The sequence below is a fragment of the Grammomys surdaster genome, unplaced genomic scaffold (assembly GCF_004785775.1).
Source record: "Grammomys surdaster isolate TR1022 unplaced genomic scaffold, NIH_TR_1.0 224, whole genome shotgun sequence".
Classification (NCBI taxonomy): Eukaryota; Metazoa; Chordata; class Mammalia; order Rodentia; family Muridae; genus Grammomys; species Grammomys surdaster.
In genome coordinates, this window is record NW_021604669.1 from 7,652,605 (window position 1) to 7,678,996 (window position 26,392).

At 43.9% G+C, this 26,392-nt stretch overlaps 2 protein-coding genes across 6 annotated transcripts in view; one reads left to right on the top strand and one right to left on the bottom strand.

The window, feature by feature from the left end:
- Sla (Src like adaptor) overlaps positions 1–22,759 on the top strand; it is a 72,001-nt gene extending 49,242 nt beyond the window's left edge. For 2 of the 3 annotated variants that reach the window (XM_028773220.1, XM_028773221.1), the window contains exons 3-9: positions 2,788–2,885; positions 10,682–10,781; positions 12,107–12,193; positions 13,680–13,783; positions 16,429–16,560; positions 19,824–19,971; positions 20,851–22,759. In XM_028773220.1, the coding sequence (XP_028629053.1) occupies positions 2,825–2,885; positions 10,682–10,781; positions 12,107–12,193; positions 13,680–13,783; positions 16,429–16,560; positions 19,824–19,971; positions 20,851–21,064 (846 nt within the window). In that variant the 5' untranslated portion in view covers positions 2,788–2,824 and the 3' untranslated portion in view covers positions 21,065–22,759. Of the gene's footprint in view, positions 1–2,707; positions 2,886–10,681; positions 10,782–12,106; positions 12,194–13,679; positions 13,784–16,428; positions 16,561–19,823; positions 19,972–20,850 lie in introns of those variants that run through there. The other variant, XM_028773219.1, reaches the window with a different exon arrangement.
- The window catches only part of Tg (thyroglobulin), a 174,413-nt gene that overhangs the window by 44,934 nt on the left and 103,087 nt on the right, over positions 1–26,392 (bottom strand). The gene's annotated exons all lie outside the window — the stretch shown is intronic.

Below are 26,392 nucleotides of genomic sequence, written 5' to 3' on the forward strand. Positions count from 1 at the left end.
TCTCTCTCTCTCTCTCTCTCTCTCTCTCTCTCTCTCTCTCTCTCTCTTTCTCTCCTCCCCTCTCTCTCTGAGTTTTAAGAAAACAGTTCCTTAAACAGCTCACAAACACTTGAGAAGAATTGGGAGGGAACTGGGAAGAGTTTGAATGCCAGGCACATGAACTGTCTTTGCTCAGTAGGTCCTGCCTTTCTGAGGCCCTTGTCTCGGGTCAGGTATGGGTTAGAAGCCCAGCACTGTCCACTGTGCTGGCAGGGGAGAGGTTATGTCATTACCCATTCTGTATTTAAAAGTATTTTTTGAGAGTGTAGCCATACACTCACTACCATGTAAACATTGAGAACTCTTTTTTCCCCCCAAAGAGAAAAGAAATTTATGACATTGCAATATCTTGGAAATTTCACTGTTTTCACTTTGACATGTGGCATACATTCTTTTCCAAGTGGGGGATATATAGGTGCAACAAAAATTACATATATCCTTCATTTCAATTAGCAAGTGAAGTATAAGTAAATAATCATATATGTAAATGTACAAATATATATAAATACAAACTGTTAGGGCTATTTTTTGTTTTGGGGGGTATATATGGTTTCAAGGCTAACCTCTTAGCATTGGACCCCATCATTCTCCTTGCTTCCTAATAGGTGAGGAATTCCAACTCCTGTTTCCCCTTCTTGAAAATTAGCATGTAGATCAGACCCTCCCTCTACCTCCACTGAGAGGCCTTCCTATCAGAAGACAGCTCTTTCAAGGATGTGTGCATATAGGACTTGAAACTTTAATCTTAACAGTGGCTCGAAAGCCATATGTACTCAGTAGAGGTTGTACTTTGAATTTTAAATTCTGTTTTTTTCCCAGACTCATATCTGTGGTTTTCTCTTAATTATGTACAGCAAGATAGAGCTAAGGTCCCCATCAGCTACCTGGTTACAAGGAGAAACACCTCATACTGCACAGGGTGCTGGATTGCTAAACTTTTATGGTCTAGGTTTGGTATAAAATACAATTTTGACTTGCAATATTCTCAGCATCTGAGGGGCAGTCTCTGGTCCCATGCCTGGAGACTGGCTACACACACAGGGTATGAAAATGTCATCTGAAGCCAGGGTCTCAAACTCATGTGATCTTGACCCAAGTTATGAACTCAGAACAGGTAGAGTGTTTCTGTTTGGAGTATGTGTTTCCAGTCAACCTGGAGATTGGCTAGTTTCTTCTCCTTGCTCCTGGAAATGGGAAAAACTCTGGCCATATGTATGGCCATGTTCCTTGTGCCTCCATCATCCTGGAAGACACAGTGCCTGTAAGACTTTCTTCTCGTTTCAAAATACATGTCCAAAGTCCCTGGATTTGAATGCTTGTCAACATGATGATGTTCAACCAGGCTATGCACTATTTTACCTGCTTTAACTCAGCTTTGTGGCAACTACCCTAAAGCTGTCCAGTCACCCCATATAGTAGGCAAGAAGATATTATCAGCTTGTCAGGGGATATCAGTTCACAAGAGAGAGCTACAGCATAGTAGTCTGTGTGTGGCTTCTGGAGAACCAGCCCAGCATGAGTCAAATGAGATAGCTTCTCCTTTACCTGGATGTTGCTTAGGACCAGTCATTTCCTATTTTGAGTTTGTTTTCTTAAGGATGCAGGGGAAGTCAGGAAGTGCATGCTGATAAGGGCCTGATATGGATGTCTCCTCAGAGGTCTTCAAGAGTCTGACATATTCAGAGGCAGATGCTCACAACTAGCCATTGAACTGATCATGAGGTTCTCAATGGAGGAGTTAGAGTGAGGACTGAAGGAGCTGAAAGGGTTTGTGGCACCATGAGGAGAGCAACAATACCAACCAACCACAGCTCCCAGGGTCCTAACCACCAGCCTGGGAGCACTTAGGGAGGGATCCCGGGCTTCAGCTGAATATGTAAGAGTGGAGGGCCCTGCTGGGCATAGGTGGAAGATGAGATCCTTGACCTCATGAAGGCTGGACGCCCCAGGGGGTGGGAATTTTGAGGGTGGGGAAGTGGGAGTGGGGGGGTAGGTGGGGGTTACATCCACGGAGAAGAAGGAGGAGGGGTAAGGGGATGGGGGGTTCCCGGGTGGGTGGGGGATGGGGTAAGGGGACAACATATGAAATGCAAATAAAATATCCAATAATAAAAAAAAAGGATGCAGGGGTTTGCAATCATCAAGCCTAGAGTAGAGGTCGATGGGTTTGGCAGTTTGAAAAGCATACTGCAACCAAGCCAAGGGTTCAGTCATGAAGCTGGCTTTGCAAGCTTTTGTTAACATGGGTGTGAAAGTTCAAACAGACAAGAAAGAATCAAGACAAAATGCCCCAGCATGGCCTGCCCCCTGCCCCTACCCCTTCAGACTGTGATGCCTTTCACCTTCTAAATGTGGTGTGTTCTGAATTCTTGGGCCATGAGAGCTGTTGGCTAGAGTCTGTGAATACACAGCTTCTTTGGGACTACCCAAGATACTACTCAACTTCTCTAGCACCCCCTTCTGTGCTCAGCAGTGGTGTGGAGGAATGGAAACTTTTGCCACCAACAGCATTTGCTAGCAACTTCCTTCTCTGTGGTTTTTCTCTGTCATCCCCTTGATAAAAGAACTTGAGCTGTGTCTCTTCTGTCACCAACACTCATGAATTGCATCTTGACATAAAAAAAACAGCCCCCTTTCAAGAAGCAGGCTCCCCGAGAAATGATGCACCATGCGCTCTGAACTAGGTCACTCTCCACTCAGGCAGCTCTGGGCGTGCTTCACCCTGCGTCTGTGTCTCTTGTACTGCAGGCTTCGAGTACCTTCCACAGCTCGAAGAGAGGAAGAGATGGGGAACAGCATGAAATCCACATCTCCCCCTTCGGAGAGGCCATTACCCAGCACTGAGGGTAAGTCTGACTTCTCTAGAGAGATATTTAACTCAGTCCTGCAATAGCCCACAGGAAAGTCTATACCATGGTGGATGGTGGTACTTGTTACAACTGGGCCGTGGGTACCTGTGTCACATTGTCTCAGTCCCTCACTTTGTGTTTCAAATATTTAATAATGAACATTTTAAATGGTTAGATACTTGGTGGTGTGAAAGTATTGTCATTTTGAGAGATAATTCTGAGACTGGTAGACTCCTTTGACAGAGGGCATATAGATTTTGAGCCATTGTTAAGCTTAAAATCTCAAGTCCTGTGTGCACACATTCTTGAAAGAGCTGTGACAGGAGAGCAAGGCCTCAGGGAGAGGAGGCAGAGGGTGTTCGGCGCTCCTCAGCTCATGACTTTGGGTTTGTCTCTCTGTGTACACTATAGCTTTCCTACATGACAAAAAAAAAGTAGTCTTCCAACTTTCCTTCCTTCCTCCCTTTCTCTCTCCTCCTTTCTCCCTCCACCTCTCCCTCCTTCCCTTCTTTCCTCTCTCTCCTCTCTGAATTTTAGGAATATAGTCTTGGCCAGAGGGCCTTTATGCTTGAGTAAGTCCAGTGAAAACTTCAACCTCCAAAGACTTGCTTGCCCATTTGCTTTTACTTTTAAGATGCTAATTGACATAAAGTATTTTTTTTTCCATAGTGTGGGCAGGAGGTTGTGTCTAAAAAGTAGGTTCAGGGGTCTCGCCTCGGACTGCTGATTTAGAAGAATTCCCCAGGCCTGTACCAGGGTATACTCCAGATAGTCACATAGTTGCCCCACCCTAAAAAGCTTCCTCTGTTGTCAAGCCTGACTTGATTTCATCTTTCTCCATGTACCTATTTGAGTGAGGGAGAAGGTGCCAGGTTACTGCTATTCTAATTGACTCTCATCAGGCACTGCCTGAATTGCTGAGGCTTCAGGTCAGCCTGCAGCTATAGCTTCCTCTCATGCCCTGGGTGACAAAAAGCTCAGGCCAGGAGGGTCTACCCTAGGGATCGCAAGACAGAAGAATTCTCTTGTCCTTTAGGAGCTCCTTCTTCAGCAGGCTGGGACAGTGAATGCTTGGGCATTTATGTGTTTCATCAGTGTGATTCCTAGGAACTAATGTCATAAAGCGATAATCAATTTGTTGGGAATAGATACATTTCAGAGGAAAAAGACTCCAACCGGTGTCCTTCAGAAGCTGTGTGACCTTGGGGAAGTATCTCACTCTCTTACAGCTTTCCTCAGGGACTTACCCTTGATCTTTTGCCACCACAATAGAGCAAAGAGCAGTGACCTGGTTGTAGGGTGTGAACACTTTAAGATCCACTTGAGGTCGGCTACCTCAGTAGATTGTAACTATATGGCCATTCCACAAGTGTGAGCCTCCCTCAAGTCTGAGCTTCCCTCAAGTGTGAATATCCCTCAAGTGTGAATGCAGTGGAACTGGCAACCGCAGGAACTTTCTCACAGAATTACAAATAGTGAATTTCCCAGTTCATGCAAACTTCAGACACCTCCTCAGGGAGGGCCACATGCACACAGCACAGAATTAATTAAAACCGGGGGACCTCCCAGGATGTTGGGGAAGCACATTATTTCTACCCAATAAAGACAAACCTAGTTACTCTGCTATAATAATCCCTTCCCCAACTCCTGCCTATTGGTTTCTTCCCTCTGCATTACTGTGACCTACAGTGACACCTCATGTCAGAAACCAGCTGTGCTCAGAGCCTATCCCACTGTGCCCAGGTAGAAATCACACCCAGTGGACATGCATTTACATGGCTGATACCCATGAAAAAACAGAGCTAAGCAAGGTAAGGAGAGGAAGGAAACAGATAAATATCAAAACCCAGCAGAACTGTGATGGTGGGTGGAAGGCCCTGGAAGGTCTTAAGCCCCTAAAGCTACCAGATCCCAGGCCAATTAGAAAATTAGAAAGTAGATCCTAGTTCTACTTTCACATCTAACACAACCAAAAGCTGGCCTGCCAGGTCATCATGGTGTCTCCTCAGTTTTCATTTTTATGACAGTAACATGGCTTGGTGCCTGAGGTGTGCCACACACAGTTCTAAGAGCTTTATGCATACATCATGAGCCATTGGATATACATATGCACCTCACATAAGAATAGCATCTCACATGAAAATTCCTTCAAAGCAATTCCTAATTTTTATAATAGCCCAACCACATTATCACTATCCCACCCTTCAATTTGCAGTGGAGGAAACTGAGGTCAGGAAGGTCAAGTGCATCTCCTAATGCCCTCCAGCTCTTCAGGGATGTGTGAAGATAAGCAAGCAGATTAACTGAGCAGAGTGTTCAGTGACCCCCCCTTTTTTAAAACTCCATCATATTCCAGGGTAGACTGTGCCCTGAGAGAGGGTGTGCCTAGAGTAAGGAATTAGGCCAAGTTAAAAGATTCAATGATACAAAAACACTTGAGCCATTGCAAGATCAAATAAATGAGGCACCACCAGTCCAAACTTGGCTTTAGGCCTTCATTTCTACATCACCAACCCATTCCTGGAGCATGAGGTGGCTTTATATGGAAGGAGATTTGACTTCTGAGTCACTTTACCCTTGATGAATTATAAAATACAAGCAAGTATCCTATCAAATCCAAACCTGTAGGTGATAGGACACACAGACCTGGCTCACACGCATCAGCAGAACTTGGTAGGCCTTCCTCCGGGTCAGCCTGCAGCTCCATCTGGTTGGCTATGTTCATATGTGCTGCTTTGCTTACTGACAAAGTTACTGAAAGTCAGGCCTAATGGCTTTGAGGAGCCAATGGGTTTGGCTATGACTCAAAACAGTATGAAAGCAGAAGTTGAAATAATGCAGCCATTTAGCCCTGCACCCACTAGCCACAGGGGTTGCCTGCACCAGCTCTGAAGGCTCACTTGGATCTGGCCTTTAGCTGTGGAGGATGGCTTGTTGCTAGAGGAGAGCCTAGACACAAGGTGCAAAGAGAGCTAAATGAAGTGACCAGAGACCTGCAGTCTCATGCTGTAGCCTGGATATGCCATTCACTCTCCAGCTTTGCCCTCCCTATCCCCCAGATAAGAACAGGTGAGCTACAGGGCTGGGCAGAATATGAGAAGGAAGGGATGGGTATTGCTACACCCACCAATGGGGCTACTGAGCAGGTGCTAGCACTAAAAAAGTAGCAGTTGTGACATGCTAAAGAATAAACAGGCTGCAAAAGCCTGCTCCTTATGAGCTGGGTAACATGTGGCCAGTAAGCTCTGCCTGGGTTCCCTTCTTCTTGGGTTTCCTTACATGATACAGTTGTATACTCTGTTCCTCACGCTTACTCATTCCCCAGGCATCAGCAAATATTTGAGTTTTCCTTGTCTCCTCTTACCAAGTGGAGTTTGTATTTCGAGGAGTCCAAGGTTGGTAAGATGGCCTCACACTGTCACTCCGGTGTAGCAGTAACCCTGAGATGGTCCAGCTGGAGCTGGTCTTGATCATGAAAGAGTATGCTTATCTTCTGTGGGAATGATCCTCTGAGTCCCAAAGACCACATAATCCACCACAAGGCAGATTTTGATATGTCCTGCTTTAATATGGGAACAAGCCAAGCTCTAGTTAGTTCAAAGAAGCCTTCCTTCTAATTACAGAGATCTAAAGTGGTGGTGTGTGGGTCAGCCCAGATGATTTCAAATGCTCTGGGTTCCTCACAGCCAGCACACATTTACTCTGTGAGTCAGAATATTGACCATGCTCCTCCTTTCTTAGCCCCTCCCCTACCTCGTTCATTATTTCGTAGGATCTAAATGTTTAAATTTCTGAAAAAGGAATCAAAATGCATGTTGTATACAACGTAAAGTTCTAATGAGTTTGTACCATCCTCTCATTTTGCTTCCAGATTACATGCTACATGTGTAAGTCTGTCTAAACAGCTAGCTTAAATGAACGTCAAAATGTCTACAGCAGTTTGTCAAAATAAAAAGTTTAGTCCCTTTTTAAATAAATTAAAATCTACATATCTAACTTTCTATAAACCCAGGCTCTGAGAAGGCTTGAAGATGTCTTTGAGGAGAAAACATATAATCCCACCCAAGACATTTATTTCCCTGTAGGGTGTAAGGATCAGAGCTCAGGGAAGACAGAAGGGACCCTGAAACCAAATTTGCTCACTATGGCCACGCTGATGTTCCCTGGAGGTTTAAGCCAGGCTGTGTGTCTTCTATTGATTTGTCTTTTGGTGTTCTGTCTCTGGTGATAAGGAGGGAGCACATTTAATGTCCCTGAAACCCTTAGGCAGATAACCAAGTACAAGGCTGTCCTGGAGATAGTTTACTCTCATAACTGTGAAAACATTGCTGTTAAGAAAACTCCATAAGAAACTGCCTCTGCAACTGTGAATCTGTAACCCCCACGATCTGTCTTTTTTCAATGGAATGTGTGCATTCACAATGCACTTTTGTGTTTTCTTTATTTCTGTTTCCTTTTGTTTTTGACACTATAAAAGATGGCTTTGTAATATTTCACAGTTTTAACCTTGAGCATATAGTGTGACCACGTCAAGCCACAAACACCAGGGTGGGCACAGGCTCTATTTAAAGGGTCTATTCTTGTTATAGATACCATATTTTAGGAATCATTTTAACCCCGTTTTTTATACGGCAATATACCAATCAGTTTTTCTCTGCCTGGAATTCTCTGGGACAGCACAGAGAACCCTACCATAGAGTCTGCTTGATGATATTTTCCACACATATGCCTGAAATGTCTGTCTGGCAAGCTCCAGGCTGGGACCAGGGCTGCGTGACTCAGAATACCCCTGTGCTCAGTCTTGTAGGGGCTCACAGCCAGGTAAGGACATCCTCTGACAGTCATATAGATGTGCCAGGTCAACTGTGAGAGACTGCTTCAAAGGAAAACCTCAGGAAAGTCTAGCAGAGCACCAAGTCTCTTCCAGAGGCTAGAGTCGCTGAGGTTGGCAGCAGTGAGGAAAGTCAGTGTGACTGGACAGAGGGACAGCATCTACTGAGGCTTTTAGGTCTAGGAAAGGCCTGTCGCTCTCAGCTGAGGCAGCTGATAGAGTAAGCAGCAGTTTCATATTTGGGTACATCAGGCCAGGGAAAATGTGTTTCTATCTCAAGAGCATACCCCGTCTATCATGGTTATAAAACAGAAAGTCCTTGGTGGTGTGGGTGTGAAAAGTGGTATACCCTCGGGCACCCAGACTCTGAATGACAGCCCCAGCAGCTGGGCAGACTTTCAGGGAAGATTTATCCTGGGCCCCTTGATGGCCCAGTCTTCCATGTTGGGAAGTACCTCCTCCTGCACTGGTACTTCCTTTACTTAGAGGCAACCTCCAAGATTGCCCAAGGTTCATGCCCCAGAGGCTGGCTCTGCACCTTATCAGAAGTCAGAACATCTTTCTTCAAACCTAATCCATCTTGAGTGCTGCTTCTGATTTGTTGGGTGATATCTGGGCCACAAAGAGAAGAACCTCTTTTTAAAAATTTTGTTAAGGCAGAGTGTTAGACTCGTTCACCCACAGGCTCAGGTCAGCAGTCTCACTGTCTAAGCTTTCTGATCTTACCCAGCTGTTTCTTCAGAACCCTTATTCCTTTCCAATGACTCATTAGGACACTTCTGGTTTCTTCTTGTGAACGTTTACATTATTTATTGCCCATGACTCAGTTTCCCCAAATGAACAACACCTTTGTGTGTACTTTTTCACTGTGATAACTGATTTCTGTTTCATTCACCAATCAGCACTTAGTTGACGCCTGGAAGCTCAGTTCAGATTACTTAATCAGTCTCACATTTAATCTCTCTCTCTCTCTCTCTCTCTCTCTCTCTGTCTCTCTCTCTCTCCCTCTCTCTCTCTCCCTCTCAGTTCCGTCTGCAGAAAAGATTTAAAAGTTGGCCTATAAGACTTTTAGACTGTTCTGTTAGAGATCAGAGCTGGAGTATCAATACAAGTCGCTACAACACAAAAAGAGGCTTGCTAGGCACCCAGCCTGAACAACTAAGTACCAGGGTTCTTCTAAACTTTCTGAAGCCAGGGCATAAGCAATGGCTCATGTGATCCTAGGAGCTAGAATGTAGCCTTCTGTAGAGGAGGAAGTGGTGGGCTTACTCACTGATGGTGGACTCATGGTTGGACCTCAATGAAGAGCCACTAAATGAATAAATATAAGATGTAATCCAGAAGAATGTGTTCTGATGCCCAGCCAGCTGGTAGAGTGGTAACTATCTTTGTTGAGTTTTTAGTGTGTTTTGTCCCTCAAATGTACTCCAATACTAACCTGCATCAACACATATGGGTTATGGAAAATCACTAAGGGTGGAAGTAAATGTTGCTAGGCATCAGAAAGGAGATTTGCATCTTATCATTGCATCTCTGTAGCCAACTGGGCCCTCATGAACCAAAGAGCACATTTCCCTGTACAAATGTCATTAAAATCTCATACATACATACATGAGCTCATATTAGGGGGAGACAGAATGTAGGTCATGTAGAGTCTCAGATGTCAAGCTAAGGGATTTAAATTTTAACGTACCTACACCAGAAAGTACTCACATTTTATGTACAGTCTCAACCCGACTAAAATCCCTGCTGATTAAAGGCATGACATAGTACTCATTCACTCCAAAAAAGAAGTGTGTGTGTGTGTGTTGTTGTTGTTGTTTTGTCTTTTTAAACACAGAGCCTGAGGATCCCTGGAGGATCATCACAATTGATTAGCCTCATGGTTTCTCTGACAGATGTGGGACACACAGGGCCTAAGGAGGGCACTTGAAGAAACAGTATTAAGAATTTTTTAACTTACAATTATACAAGTGTATTTTGATCAGATTCATCTTTTTACTCTTCATGTTGGATATCTTCTTTTCAACTCATCCCTCTCCTTATCTGTCTGTCTGTCTGTCTGTCTGTCTGTCTGTTTGTATCTATCTATCTATCTATCTATCTATCTATCTATCTATCTCTATCTATCCATTCATACTTCAGTCTGATTATTGTGGCTCACCTAGTTTAAGTGTAATTGCTTATCTGTACATGGATGGGGAGAAATAGTTGCCCCAGTTTACACAACTCCTCATTGGCCACACCACTGAGGGGAATGAGTGTGGCAACTCATTAACTGTCAGTAGCACTTCAAGAAGAAGTAGTGCTATGTGAATTTCTCTAACAATGAATCTTTTCATAGCCTTCTGGGGTAAGAGTCTTTCACCTATCATCCCATTTTCAAGATGGAAATGATGAGGCTTGTAGACACAGGGAAGACCCTGAAATAAAGCCAGATGGTGTGACTCTAGTTTTTAGATCTTGGAATCCCTCCTTTCTTTTCAGACAGGAACACTGGGAACAAGGTAGGGTTGTGGTAGAAGCATGCTCTTCGGCCACAAGGCCTGTCTGTAGGCTTTCGTCATGGGAAGGAGGCCTGGAATACTGGATGAGTGGGAGTAGAGTTTCACAGACATAAGTTAGAAGGTTCCAGATCAGTGATTCTCAACTTTCCTAAAGCCACAACTTTTTAATACAGTTCCTCATGCTGTGAGGACCTGCATCCACAAAATTACTTTGTTGTTTCTTCATAACTGTAATTTCGCTACTGTTCTGTAAACATCCGATATGCAGGATATCTGTTATGTGACTCCCAAAAGAGTTGAGAAACATCGTTTCAGAGGAAAACCCCCAGCAACCTCTCTCTCTCTCTCTCTCTCTCTCTCTCTCCTCTCTCTCTCTCTCTCTCTCTCTCTCTCTCTCTCTCTTCCCAATTGCCTACTGTACCTGGTGAGTAAAAACTCTCTTCTTTGCTTCCTAGGGCTTGAAAGTGACTTCCTGGCTGTGCTGAATGACTACCCATCTCCTGACATCAGTCCTCCAATATTCCGGAGAGGAGAGAAACTGCGTGTGATTTCTGAGTGAGTGAGCCTCTCAAAACATGTATGCACCCATAAACATGACTAACCCAACAGATTTCCAGATACAGTCAGTTGTCCAGTTCTACACAGGTGCCGGTCTGGCTGGGAGGTGAGAAATTTGGTCCCTGCTGTCACCTGCCCTCCCTGGACTTTATAGCCTCCAGTGGCACCCTCTGACTATGCAGGATAATGTTATTCACTAGGGCATGCTGGGAAGGCAAAGCAGAATTCAAAAGCACTGTAGGTGATAACAGCAGTGCCTGCATTCCTGTCTTTAATTATGGTTTGAACTACACAAGCTAGGGGCTCTGTGTCCTTGATTTGGAGTCTCATTGATCTAGACAAGCAAACGGATGTTTGGTTATACTTGAGGGAATAAACCAGTACAGGAAGCTTTTGTTTTCAAAACTCTTCAATCGTGCGTATCAACTGAGGAAATGAACTGTTGGTCCCCAAGGGGTGGAACTGTCAGCATTCGAACAGGTTCCCCTATGAACACATAACTTGTGGTGAGGAATGTCTACTGGGTATATAGGCTTTCAAAACTAAATCTTTGGCTGGGCAGATAGTTCTGTTGGTAAAATGCTTGCTGAGTATGCATGGGACCTGAGGTCAGCCTTCAGAACACCCCCTCCAAAAGTTGGAAAATTTAGAACACACCTATAATCTCAGAGTTGAGAAGAAAAAGACAAAGCCTTACTACTGGCTAGCCAGCCTAGCCTGCTTGACAACTTCTAAGCTACTGAGAGGTGCTATCACTAAAACGAAGTTGGGGCCAGCAACATGGCTCAGCATGCGAACGTGCTAGGTGCACAAGCCTGGTGATCTACGTTTGATTCCCGAGGCCTATGTAAAGATGAAAGTAAATGAATAACTAACTACACAGAGTTGTCCTTTCATATCTTTATGCATACTATGGTAAACATTTATCCCATCTCCAACATCATTCACAAGCACAAACGCACACACACACACACACACACACAACTCACACAGGAATACATCCAGTGAGTTGAAAGTAAAACAAAGTGGACAGTATCCCTAGAAATGACACCCAAGATCACTTCTGGCAGCTACATGCACACATGTGACAACCTCAACATACTATAACACATATATTTACACATATATGTACACACACACATACACACACACACAAATACACACAGGAACTCTAAATTTTCAACTGGAGAAATGCAGGTCTAAGTGATGATGACAGACCTTGAAAGAGGAGTGTCCCAAGTGGCAGTGAGCTAGATTGATGACTATGTCTTTGGCTTTGCCATTTACACATGCGTATTCCCCTTTCTTCTTTGTCCTGACAGTGAAGGGGGCTGGTGGAAAGCCATTTCTCTCAGCACTGGCCGGGAAAGTTACATTCCAGGGATCTGTGTGGCCAGAGTGTACCATGGGTGAGTATAGATCGGAACAGTATCATTCAGCCATGATGTGTATGGGTGACTCAGGTGATAAAGAGGCTCTAGCACTGTATAGCGGAAAGAAAGCATTGCTTAAAGGGATGGATTTACCCCAATCTTGGGACTAATCCTTCCCAGTTTCTGGGACTTGATTCCCCAGCAGGAAAATGAAGCAAGTTGGACCTTCTTGCTCAGACATAGTGTTCCTGTCTTACTCAGTGCTCCAGGACCATGTCTAGGAAACACCCTGTTTCAGGGGCTAAAATTCAGTCTTTGTGGGTTCAAATCTTGCCTCTGTCACTTTCAGATCATGAAATTATGGACAAGCTTCTCAGCTCTGGGTATCCTCATTTGTTCAGCAGAGATCACAGTGTAGGATGACAGGGGTTGTGGTACAGATTCGCACTGCTGAAGTGGGGGGTCCTAGAAGAATGAGGTGGGTGCTGGGCAGTACAGGGAACACACTTCTGTAAGCATCGACTGTGCTCCCATGATAAAGGCAGCCACTGGCAGAGGAGCAGCCAGCACACCAGGCTCTTTGCTCCTGCAGCCAGGCAAGGGATTCATGGCCTCCTGGGAAGCTTCAGTAGGTGTCAGGCACTACCAAAGTAACACCCAGGCTTTCCTTCTGCCATGGCGGGGCTTTGGGAATGTGACTTAGCGTTGCCAAATTGCAGGACCCTCCTTTATCAAGATAACAAGAGAAAACCTCAGCTAGAATATGCACTGCAGAAAGGAAACATGAAGCAAGCAACTGTCACTGTTCAAGTGGTAAAGAACCCAGCAGACTCCATAAGCTTCCACTAGGAAGAAGAGCTCCTGATTTCGCTATTGGCAATCTTAATCACTTGTGCTCACAATGGGGAAGGTGAACAGAGGTGGTTCCATCTATTCCCATTGTTAGGTGACAACAGTGAGAAACATACAGACATGTCATGATGATTATGCTTAACCATGATGAGCATCCTCCCTAAAGGGTGCCACTTCCTCAGGAGCAGGACCACACTGCACCTCTGTCCTTCCCCATGTCCACTCTGTCATTTCTAAACCTCCACCAAGTACACCCTAGATGCCCTAGATACCATAAGGGGACACAACAGTGCAATGATTGAAGTGTTGCCTGGGCAGAGTGTACAGGACAGCACCACATAGTGTACCAACCTGATGTAATAAAATCAGGACCCGCTCTAGTCAGTGCCAAGAAACAGGGCAAGAAATACCATATATAGTACATATTGTTAGTCATTCCTTATGTAACACTGGGCACAAATGGCTACTAAGAGCACTTTGTTTGAAAGATTACAGAATGAATGAGTGAATGAGGGAATGAATGAATGAATGAATGAATGAAACAACAGTTGACTTCCCTCTGTGTAATTTTGGTAGCTTTCTGGTAACTGGCCTTTGACTTTGTGTTTACTTTAGACTTAGTAAGTCTTGATTTCTTGTGACCACTTAAGGCTGTCCTCTTTACTCTTAGCTGGCTGTTTGAAGGTCTGGGCAGGGACAAGGCTGAGGAACTGCTGCAGCTGCCAGACACAAAGATTGGGAGCTTCATGATTCGAGAGAGTGAAACAAAGAAAGGTGAGCCTTTGTTTGTTTGTTCGTTTTTAACATACAGCCACAAAGTCCATGGTGCTCTCAGCTACCTTGCTAAGGGTCTCTTCCTCTTCTCCCACACACACATAAATACACCTGGGTCTGTGGTCAGCTCCCCGGTGTCACATCCACCCTGAGACAGGAAGATAAGGATAGGGCAGGTCATAGTTCCCTCAACTGAGAGCATACATGAATCACAGGCCTGAGAAGCATCTTGGCACAGACTGTGGCATTAGGACAGGCCTGGCTTATGCTCACTAGTTCCATTCCTGGGCTGACTTTACTTCTCTGAACTCAGTTTGCTTATTTGTGAAGTCATAGTGAGACTGAAATGGTGTGCACACGGTATTCTCGTATTCTTGCTGTGCACAGGCCTGCAACAGCAGTTACTTCTGGGCTGGGGTAAAATGGGGCATCTCAGAGAATAAGGACAAGCAGGTGTGAGCTCGTAAACTCACAGAGATCTTTATCACTATGATTTCCTGTATAAGTAAAAAGAGAAACAACAAAGCCCTTGTCACCCTCCAAGTCCCTGGGGGAGCGGCAGGCCTGAATTGCTAGGAGACTGTCTCTCTTCAGCCTGGATTCTTTACCAGGTCAGGGTGTTAGTCTGAGAAAGTACTTATCACCTTGCTTGTATGCTCCTAGGGTTTTAAGATACAGGACCCAGACACTTTACAGTACCCTCTCATGCCCAGTACACTCCTTCTTTCAAACTCAGGGTACCCACTGTAATGAGCTATTTCATAGAAAAAATTTATGGGATATAAATGGATAAGAATGACTCACAAATAGTCACTGCAAGAAAGTCTCTTATAGAGTTTAGGGATATTGTATGTATGTATGTATGTATGTACCTATATACGTATATTATATATACACATATAATATACATAGCACACATACACACATATGTATCCATATATATATATATATAGAGAGAGAGAGAATAGGGTGTCTATAGATAACAGAACTGATTGTTTCTCTTTTTTATTTTTATCGACATTTTAAATATTTTAGACTATCGTGTAGTTATATTATTTCTCCTTCCCTTTCTTCCCTCCAAACCCTTACATGCACCCCCAACTTGGTCTCTTTCAATTTTATGATCTCTTTTTCAGTAGTTGTTGTTATATGTACATATATGTGTGTGCATACATATTCCTAAATAACTAAGTACAATCTGCTCCCACTGTAAAACATTACTTGTATATATGCTTTTAGGGATGATGACTTAGTATTGGCTAACCTTTGCTGAGGAAGACTCTTTCTTCCACACCTAGCATTCTTTAGTTGCCTGTATTTCTTTGTCTAAGGTTGAGGCTTTTTTAAATAGAGAAAACATATTCAAGTTCTCAGCCTATTTCCTGTTCACAAGACAGAAAACACAGTATCTGTGAGTTTTCCCCAGGACCTACTAAGGACCAGAGCCACATGATCCTGGGAATGTCAGTCTACTCTGGGGAAGCATGGACTATAATACATAACTGTAGAGGTCCCAGAGTTACTTTTCTCTACAAAGCCTGCAAGCTAAGAGCAACACAGAGACAGAAGCCATACTTAAGTTCCAAGGGTCTCCACATACACACGGAGTATTCAAAGCCTCCAAGGTTGACATGACCAAAGGGATAGAGGACCCAGAGGATCACAGCTCATGCCCAAATCATCCCATCTTCAGTCCTGCAGAGGGTGGAGTCAGGTAGAAGACTCCTCCCATTGGTTGTGCACAGTTCTGATGATTTTCTACTTGCCAACTCAGATCTGTTTGCCACACTTCTAGTTTCTGTCAGCATGACAAGAAATCACGTAGTCAGTGATTCTAAAATTAGGACTGAAAAGCAACTAGATACATATGCCTCTTATGGTAGTCAGGAAGCTAAGGCTGAGGCCTGTACCCAGGGATGTCATCCCCAGTGAAATGACTCTGGATACATCTGAGTGTAGGGTTCTGAGCCTCCATGTCTGCCTCTATACAGTATTCAAGGACAGTCTTTCCCAGGTCTTTACTGACAGCAAGCTGAGTGGAGCAGTAGCATCCCTTCTCACTGCCTCTAGAGTGAGCCATTTCAGGAAAGAAAAGAATGGAGCAGGGGAGGGAGGGACTCAAACATGATATAAGCCCAAGGGTCTTACTTTACACTTGGGGACACCAAGGCTACAAGAGATGATGGTACATGCCAGTGGATTATCTTTCACTGATGATGCTGAAAAAGAAATTATTCTTTCACAGATTTCTCAGTGACTTAGAACACGGCCCAACTGCCACTTGGTCCATGTTTCTAAGAAAATCTGGCTTAAACTGAGGAGCAGGGAGCATGAAGTGTCAAGATAGGATTGCTTTCCAAGCACATGGTGTGGTGACACTGGGGATACATAGGCTGGAAGGACAGTAGTTAAAACATTTAAGTGTGCATTTGGGAAGCCCTCAAGGGCTCCTGACACTGTATCTTCCCTAAGCAAATGCACAGAATCCCAGAGTTTACCTCAAAAAGGGTAAGATCCCCTCTGGGCTGGCCAAGCCACATGTAGAAGCTCTACAGTGAACCAACCTAAAAGATGGGGCTGAAGCAGCTTGTTACCCTTATGTGGAACCTTATGGCTACCCCTGATCTCTGCTGTCTCCTTTGCAGGTTTCTACTCACTGTCAGTAAGACACAGGCAGGTGAAGCATTACCGCATCTTCCGCCTGCCCAACAACTGGTACTATATATCACCAAGGCTCACCTTCCAGTGCCTGGAGGACTTGGTGACTCATTATTCTGGTAAGAGATAGTGAAGGTCCATGGGGTGAGGTCTGTGTGCTGCTCCATGACAGTGTTTGGCAAGTGGCACAGGTCACTGAGAAAAGCCATTGATTTTTATCCTACCCATGTTGTCTTCTTCATATGCAAGTTCATTTCCTCAGCTAAACAAGACCACCTGTGCCTGCTGCCTGGATAGAAGCATGTCCTCTCTGCATAAATAAACCATACCAGGATGCTCTGTGTCCACACCCACAGCCATACACCGTAGACATTCTGCCTTTCTTTAAGGTGTTTGTCTGTGTAGGGACACTCTAGAGTGTTGTTCTGATAATACTACTCATTTCTTTGCTGCTTGTCAAAACTTTTCAACCTTCAAGTCCAGTCTCTCCCCACTTCTGTGAGGCAGCCATAGAATGAGAATGAGTAGCCATTTTCCTATCCCTAAAGTATGTTGCTGCCTTTCTCTCCCTATGATTTCAATCAGTTAATTGTGGTCTTGTCTATGTTCACGAGCAAGCTCCCAGAAGAGAAATGTGCCTCCTAGGCTCACCAAGATGGGAAGAATCCCCAGGAAGCTAGAGCATCACATGACTTGTGGAAATAAAGTGCTGTTAGTGGGAGAAACATTAGACTGAGGAGTTCCAAATACCAGCCTTCTTGTTAGAATTATGGTCCATGGACAGGAGGAATTAGCAGTTAACTATGTTTCCAAAGGTGGACTCTTGGGATGGGATATAGAAATCGTGTTCTGTATCTCATGTCTGCTGGGTGGCAGTTGTAGACCTGGGGCTGTGTGACTCTTCCTGTCTCACTTTCTTCCTGTACAAAGAGGATGCTAATTGTTCCGACCTGTCAGGGGCACAGTGAGAATTTGTGGAACTGGAATGTGGAAAGTGTTGAACTCTCACCTGCCACTTGGCCATGAGAACCTACAGAATGACAACTGTTTTCCTTCAGCCCTTTCCTCCTTGGCTCCACTGCCCAGGTGGAGGGAGGCAAAAATGGGATTGTTTTGCCAACATCTCCCTGCCCCTTCAGGATTCTTGACCTTGTACTGGGAACTTCATTTACAACTTTTAGGATTTGAGGTCTTTAGCAGGAGAAGTGAAGGGCATTTCAAGGAGACAGGAACCCATAGATGACACCTCTGACCTACAAGAAACAGCAGGTATTGAGCAATGGCTGCTGGGATAGGCTGATGTGTGTTCAAACTAAGTTGTGAGGGATATTGGGTAAGGCTTTGACCGCTCACTCCCTAAAGGTAGTAGGTACAGCCTCTTGTGGGGCGTTGCGTGACTGCTAAACACAATGGTCCTTGTGTCATGCCTAATATTCTTACAGATGCAAAATAATTTCAAGTATCACTTCTTAAAGCTAATAGCTTGCTAAAAGTGAAAGAGGAAGGGAGTCCTGGACTTCAACTGCCTAGGCCTAAGGGTTGTTTGTGGTATTTGACTCTTAATAACAATCATATGAGGAGTGTGCTAACCATAAATTTTGCATAGACAATAGAAAACATAAAGCTGATGCCACCCACTAGAGTTCTCATCATCAGAAACCACATACTGTTGGGTTAGGCACACCCACCTCCACCTGAGCTTCTGGACTATTGCAAGGACATTAAGCTACTGCAGTGTCTTAAGTGATATTAAGCTAGTACCTTCCTGAAAAATACTTCTGACTATCATATGGACTGAAGGGCTACAGCCAGAGGCTCACTGCTGCCCAACTCAGAGGGCCTGGGAACCCAAATGCTTCCTGTATCTTGGCTCAGATCTCACTGAGAAAATGGGATCAAGAACAGAGTTGCTGGGGCCAGGGTGAATGAGATGGTGTACAACAACCAACAGGCAGGACAAGGTTATGGATTTTCTATTCAAAGCCATACACTGCTTTTGGCATGTGTGACTGGTTCCAAGTCAATGGGTCAGGACACTTGCTCCCATTTCTATGGTGTTTTGTTCTGTATCCAAAATATAAAATTACTAACTGCATAAAGTTTAGACAGACCCTCAGTGAGCTAAACTGGGTGAGGGCAGCTCAGCCTTTGGCTCATGTCGACTGAGTGGCTTTGTTTACTCCATGTCATGCAACGTGTGTGTGTGTAGATCTAAAGCACAGCCCTGTCAGAATCCATCTTGCCATGTAGTAGAGCTGTAGTTCTCTAGACTTCATATCTGCGGCATGTCCTCCCTCACTATCTGAGAATCCACTGAACGATCTAGCCCAATAAGTCACTGTTTCAGATGCTTTCTCAGTCAGCTTCCTTTTATTAATGGACAAGGACAAAGATGCACAGATTAGATGAAAACAGGCAACCAGGGATGTAGATGCTCTCTAAAGTCTAGATAGGTGGACTGAAGCAAAGATAACTGTGTCCTGTGAGAGACATGCTGCATGTTTAGCATCCTAGGCCTCTGGGTCTCCCCAGGTCTGAGACCTTTGACCTGAGTAAAGAGGCACTGACTCCTTAGTCCTGAGATGCCTGGGACAGTAGTGTCTGTGTTTCTCATGATGCATGAGAAGCTTGGAACTCACAGGAGTCATATCCTGCTGCTTCAGGAGAGATGAAGTTCTACAGCCCAATGGTGCTAGTGGTGGGGAAACAGAGGGCTTAGCTCATTTTTACAGAGTGTGCAGGGTCAGAGGTTTTCCTTAGTCTTACATCACCTACTTTCTCTGTCTTGTGTTTTGGCTTTTGCTTTCTCCTCTCCCTTCCTATATCTTTTATATTGTTTCTGCTTTTTCCACATGTCTCCTCCTTTATTCTACTCTCTAAACCTTTTTCTTCTCCCTCTCCTACTTTTGTTCTTGTTTCATTTGTGTTCCTGTTGTGCACACTATTATGCTTTGGAGGAACCTGTACTCTATGTGCCCATGGCTCTATTCTTGGGCCCAGTCAGGTACAGTTACATGAAAGTATACCTAGTATGAAGTCTCTGCTCTCAAATGGCTCTCTACTATTCTCTTCCACCTCCTCCTTCCTTCTCTTTTCCACATAGGGAGAGCAAGGCTCAGAGACTCTTCAGATCAAAGCTGTATCACAAACCCAAGTTGGATTAATTCTAATACCACATCTGTTTTCTGTTTACATATAAGACTAGAGTTCATATCCTTCAGTACATAGCAACATTAGTGAACCCCTGTGGCCCTTTAGCATCTTGGTCTCAGTTTTCCCATAACAATAACCAGGGTCCTGTAGTGTTCTGGGTCTCTGTTTTGTTCCCTTCACTGTCTATGGCATGCCTGGTTCCCTGACTGTTGTCTACTTCCATTCACAGAGGTGGCTGATGGTTTATGCTGTGTGCTCACCACACCTTGCCTGGCACAGAACACACCTGCTCCAACAGCTCACCCTTCACCTTGCACCAGTCCTGGTTCACCTGTCACTTTGCGCCAGAAGACCTTTGACTGGAAGAGGGTATCCAGGTGTGTGTGTGTGTGTGTGTGTGTGTGTGTGTGTGTGTCTGTGTGTGTGTGTCTGTGTGTCTGTGTGTCTGTGTGTGCAGATTGTGGGTACTCCTGGAACAAGAAAATTTATGAGCAAGCACCTGGCAGTACTGATGCCCCTGTGGGCACCATGAGCAAGGGCAACTTCTGAATTTGGTGAATACAGCCTTGGTGTCACATAGCATATAGTATCTACAGTTTTCATGAGCTTTCACCATTGCCAAAGTTCATTTTCAATGGGACCACCACATTTTTTTTAACAGATCACGTCACCCTGCTCTGTCTGATCATTAGAATCCAAGACTATAAAACATAAATAAATCTAAAATAAATTTAATATTTAGAATCTATTTATAAAGCTTAAACATTCCACTCAAATCTTAAGGTAACTCATCTCTCTGAGAAAGGAAAAAAATACTTCCAGTAGTTTTTCTATTTACTTTGTCAAGAGCTATTGAGTTTCCAGGTGCGTATGTGTGGGATGTAATCAGTGGGTATCTCATTAATTGGTCACAGACCCAGGTACCTCGTCTGTTAATTTAAAGCAAATCAGAGATAAGAATTTTCTGAGACATGAATCAAATGGTCATTTCTTATAAATACCATAAAGAATATTCATTAAGGTTTATCATGGAAAGTTTAAGCCACATGAAGAAACAGTGGCTTCAAAATCATACAGCCCATAAATGCAAGAAATGAAATTAAAACCAGCTAGCATAAACCTAACTTCCTCTCTCCATCCTCCCCTTCTTCCTCTTCTGCCTTTCCCATCATTCCACATTCTTTGTGTCCATCACCTACTCTGTCCAACATCCCTCTCTTCTTCCACTTTCTCTGTCTGAATCTTTTAACACACAGGTTGCAAGAAGGTCCAGAGGGAGCTGAGAACCCACTCAGAGTGGATGAATCCCTTTTCAGCTATGGTCTTCGGGAAAGCATCGCATCCTACCTGTCCCTGACAAGTGATGACAGCAGCTCCTTTGACCGGAAGAAGAAAAGTCTCTCTCTAATGTACAGTGGCAGCAAACGCAAGAGTTCCCTTTTTTCGGCACCGCAGTACTTTGAAGATTAGTGCCCTGGCTGGTGCACAAAAGATGAAGGCTTTGACTGCCACCTGGGATCTTATGGAGGCCAGAGTCCCTCCTTGGTTATCTCAGGAATCAAGGGAAATCACACAGACTCTGCCTTTACATACTGATCAGAGGAACTCTTCCCTGTTGTCTGATCAGTAATGAGGAGCCATATCATGTTTGAATCATGATGAAATGTGGCAGTGCTTAGAACTGTGAACTGTGCAGAGAAATGTGTGTGTATATGAGTGTGTGTATGTAGAACAGACCACTCTTGCAAGAGTACTTGGAGATTGACTCCAGCTCACAATCCAAATGGCACTTCTCTGAGATCCTATGGAGAGCATCCATCTGAGAAAGAACATGAGGAAGATGGCCTTCTTAGATCTCCAGAATGACCTCTACCTTAAGCAAAACTACCTTTATAGGTTCAGTGAAACCTTTAGGCTATGTCTCTTCTCTTTCTAAAGGACCAGTGACACTAAACAATATTCAGAAGGGCTTAGAGCTCTGAGCCGAGTGGAATCTTCAGCATTCAGGGGTACAGAAGTCACGTGGGCAGGAGTAGATGGTCATGCTAAGTCACAGGAGACTATAGGGTAGTGAGAGGCCAAACAAGAGAGAGAGGAGGCTGCTCTACTGCAAAAACTTCTCAGGTAGACAGCCTTGACTCATCCAGCTGCTGTGGTTCTATACTTTAGAACCCCCATTCCTCATGCCAATCAGAAGATACCTGGGTGAAATACTGTGCTGAGGTCAAATGGGTATAAATGAGGTATAAATGGAATTCCTTAATGCTGGGGTTCCAGCTGGAGCACAGAGATAAGAAGAACAACAATATGTAACCCTGAATGTGAAACAGGAGGAACCCTCACAGTTACAATGGGCTGAGGACGAGTGAGGGTTACCTAGGTCCTCTTATTCCCATGGATCTCCAAGGGATACAAGGCTTGTTGGACCAAGTAGATTAGAATGCTTAGTTGTTTGTTTGCTGCTGTTTTGTTTCATTTTTTTTTTAAGGAAGCTGGTTGGCTTTAGAGAATTAATTTATCCTGTATATTTTCCTATAAGAAGGGCTGGCATCTGCATGAATAAGAATGTCCCTCTCTGGGAAAGGGGGACTGGAGAAGCTGAATGCTGCCATACATGATTATGAGAGGTGAGAGAAAACCCACAGGACATTCAGGGAAGAGAAGCCTTCATCCTGTCTCTCCCCTATATCTTGCTGGAATGGGAGACAGGATAGTCATGGCTCATTCTTCCCTGTTTATCACAAGGATTTTTGATAAGAGCAATACATGTGGAATTTGTCATCCATCATGTGCATTCCATATATCTGGGCTCAGCCTGCATATGGCACAAGCATATGCCTTGACATGACGTCACATATCATCAGATCCAGCGTTTTTACACCTAGAGGCATTGGTGGTCTTCAAGATCTTTCCCAAAGTCTATTTCAAAAATACTGGTCAGTGTGTGAGAAACAAATGTCATACAAGGTCAGTGACTTCTGCTATGAGGCCATGATCTCTGGCTCCCGATGTGTGTCTGCTCACTATCTTCGGTGCTGTTTTCTGTTGTGGTCAATGTCATTAGAACTTTGAGTAGAACTTGGGGGTACTTCTAAGTAGCAAGCATTATACTTTGCCAAATCATGTATTTATTCTTGATTAAAGTAAAACTAATATTTAACCTTGGGTGAGTGACCTATGGGTTGAGTGGCATGAAAATGTCTCTCAGGAGTTTATAGCTATGGTTTGTGAGTGAACAGGTCAACCAGAAGGACACACATAAAGGTCAGCAAGAGATACTGTTCTGGATTGGGGTCCCCATCTCACTTCCTGTGAGATGGGAGGGATCAAGAGGGAGAGTGGAATTCTAGAGATCACCATAACAACTATCTTCACATTATTTGTGGTATTTGAGCTACTCAGTCTCCTGAGAATTTCTTTACATAAATGTTATCTGGATACCTCTTCAACTCAACTGCTTGAGGCTTGTGGCTGTGGAGGTCTCCAATGTCCCAGAGCAGGATGCCATTAATAAAGATACACTTTCTGAGGAAGAGAGGTGTGCAGAAAATAGCAGCTTCTGTGCATCTATGACTCTTTAGACGGATGCTGAGGCAGGAGTAACAGATAGCTACACAAATATTTAGGAAGCACAGTGCAGGCCACAGGTCAGTGGGCAGGTCCTGTAGGCCTGGGCGAGTCAGCAGCCTAAAGCCTCCAAGAGATCCAAGGGCTGTACAGCTGAGTCTGAGGGTCTACAAAAATTCAAGCATCATCCAGAAAGAAGAGTCTGTAAGCCCTGAATGGGTAGTGCTTAGCCTGGCTATGGGAGGAAAGCAGCTTTGGGAAGGATGTAAGAAGAAGAGTAATAACTGTTCACTAAGTCCTGGATGATAGGTGGAAGGTGAATGTTGGAAAGTCCACCATCACATAGTTCTAAGGGCACATAGCCTAAAAATAAAGAGGGTACCCAAGAAAGGTAGACTGTCTAGTCCCAGGCCCACACTCTACTTGGAAGGAAGGCTATGGAAGTTGTATCCCTGTCTAGAAGAAATTCTGTGGTGGAAGACACTGGTTCATTTATGAGACATTCTCTATCATGGGATTCAGGTGATCCCGATGAATGTGTGGAAATATTTTCAGGGAGAGAAATGAGTACAAGGGAAATTTTTGCTACACGTTGAAGCAAAATGAAATATAAGACGAGAATCAATTATATAATACTTCTTACAGGAAGATCAGTCTATGAAGAAGGCAGTCAGCTTACATCCTGAAAATGATAACTTTTTTTTGCACTATATTAAACAACCATTAAAGGTGCTTTGTGGACCACCTTGAAAGAGGATGAGAAAAAAAATTCCATGAATCTAAATTCTTAACAAATTCTTGAGTAAAGAGAAACCCAGTTCAGAAAATGAGGAGCTTGAAGAAACCAGCATTGTCCACATTTCAAAATGTGAGGTGCTGCTGATAAAATAGCAAGAGGAGATCTCAGTGCCTCAAGTTCAGTGCATCTCAGAAACAAAGACTGAGACACAATGAACTCAGCTTTGGACTGAAGAGCTCAGAGATGGTGACACAGTCCACAGGGACAGTAAAGCACAGGGTTGGTGTCAGACATTTACTTTTAAATATAATGGCATAATGTAGATTTTACAGAGAAGTTTAACTGGTAACATGTAACAAATGAGATGAATATGCAAACCCTTAGCCAACACAATCAAGAAAGATGGAGAATAAAGATGTGCCCAGTGAGTCTTGAGGATGAGAAGAGATCTACTGAGGACCTATAACACAAGCTATGGACCAACAGGGTCCTTCTTTTCTCTCCATCCCTCTGATATCTACATCCTCCACTACTCAAACTCAGCCCTACTGATGAGGAGTAGTCCATGTTTGGGTGATAGAGAAGCTTCTATAAGAAACCAGTGCCCTCAGGATAATACAGACATTATCCTAGTTAAGGTTTGTATTGCTGTGAAGAAATACCATGACCACGTCAACTCTTATAAATAGAAGCATTTAACTGGGGCTGGCTTACAGTTAAAGGTTTGTTGTTTATCATCATAATGGGAAGCATGGGAGCATGCAAGCAGACATGGTGTTGGAGAGGAACTGAGAATTCTGCATCTAGAACCACAGGCAGAAGGAAGAGAGAGTGAGCCTTTGCCCACTTCTGAAACCTCAAAGCCCACCCTCAGTAACACACTTCCTCCAAAAAGACCATATCTTCAAGAGAGCTACACCTCCTAATCCTTTCAAATAATGCCACTCCTTATGAGCCTATGGGGGGCATTTTCATTCAAACTATCACAGGCACTCAGCTTCTCATAAAATGCTCTGAAAATAGAAGGAATTGGCTCTGTCCTCTGAGCTGTTTTGGTGCTGGGTCTCTACATCACTCCATCTGAGACTTTGTTTGCTCCAACAGTGCAGAACTAAGCTAGTTCATGTACCCAGCAGGCAAGACATTCAAATTAATGCTAGAGGTAGGAATCTTTCTGAATCAGCTTGTTCCTGAACACAAGCATCAACCAACTGGAAAACACCATAAAAACTAATATGCCATTCACACAGCAACCAAATTACGGCACATTAAGAGTCTCAACTCATGATTATACAGACTTCCGTGGAACAACTAACTAAAACCCTATGAAAAAAAACCTAAGGACACTCAAATATTGTATTCACCATTCTGTTATCAGCCAATTCATGGACCAACACTAGACATTACATTGATGTAGATCTACCCCTAAAATCAATAGATTAAATTCTATGAAGTTATACTTAAATTCCCAGGAGAATTATTATAAAAAGACAATAAAGCCATTTTAAAGTCTTCCAGTAAGTATGTATGCTCAAGACTGGCCAGACCATTTAGAACAAGACCATCTGGAGGAGAACACTCCCACTGTGTGACAAGCATCAACCACAGGCAAAAGTCTGTAAGACCATGTCAGAATCCTCTCACCCTCTTGGGTGTTGGTTGTGGACTAAAAACCAGAAATGATGCTGAGTGCTAAGAACCTGGTAACATAATTAAAATCCTGAAAGAATGGATGTATTTGGATATGATAGAATGTGAATCACACTTGTTAGGAAAATAACAATGTAAAGTCAGGCAAGAGGCTGGAGAGATGGCTCAGTGGTTAGGGCCACTGGCTGCTCTTCCAAAGAACCTGGGATTCATTTTTAGCACTTATGCCCTGGCTCACAGTTATCTGTAACTCTAGTTCTAGGGGTTCCAACACCCTCTCTGGCCTCTGTAGATACCATGCACTTATGCAAAATGCCTATACGCATAAAATAATAATTTTTAAAAAGAATAAGGCAGAATTCCTCAAAGCTGATAACTATGTTATCTTGTCACTAGTGGAAACTTCTCCCTACACTGAGAGAGGGGCAAGGGTTGGGACCTCGGGAAAGAAATTTCTAGTGACCTAACATACACTGACCACCGAGGATAAATATGCTTACAAGGGTGTTTGATCTTTTGACATTGGTCCGTGATGTCATCTACCAAGGTGTTGGGCCACTTCCATAGCTATCCTGGGACATATATTGTCTATAGGCTTGATGTTTGACACACCAGGGCACTTTCTAGGATTTGTGATGGCCATGGTCACAGGGGAATAAAGCTGGAAGGGGTACAGATTCAGCTGGATTCCAGAGAATCAGGAGAGCAACAGACCATTTTGGGTAAATGTTGAGGCAGTGCAGGAAATGTTTCTACTCTCAAGCACAGAGCTCACAGATTGTCTCCCTCCCTGGAAACCCAGCCTAACTCAGCTCTGTCAGATGTGTTGCTATACCAAATGA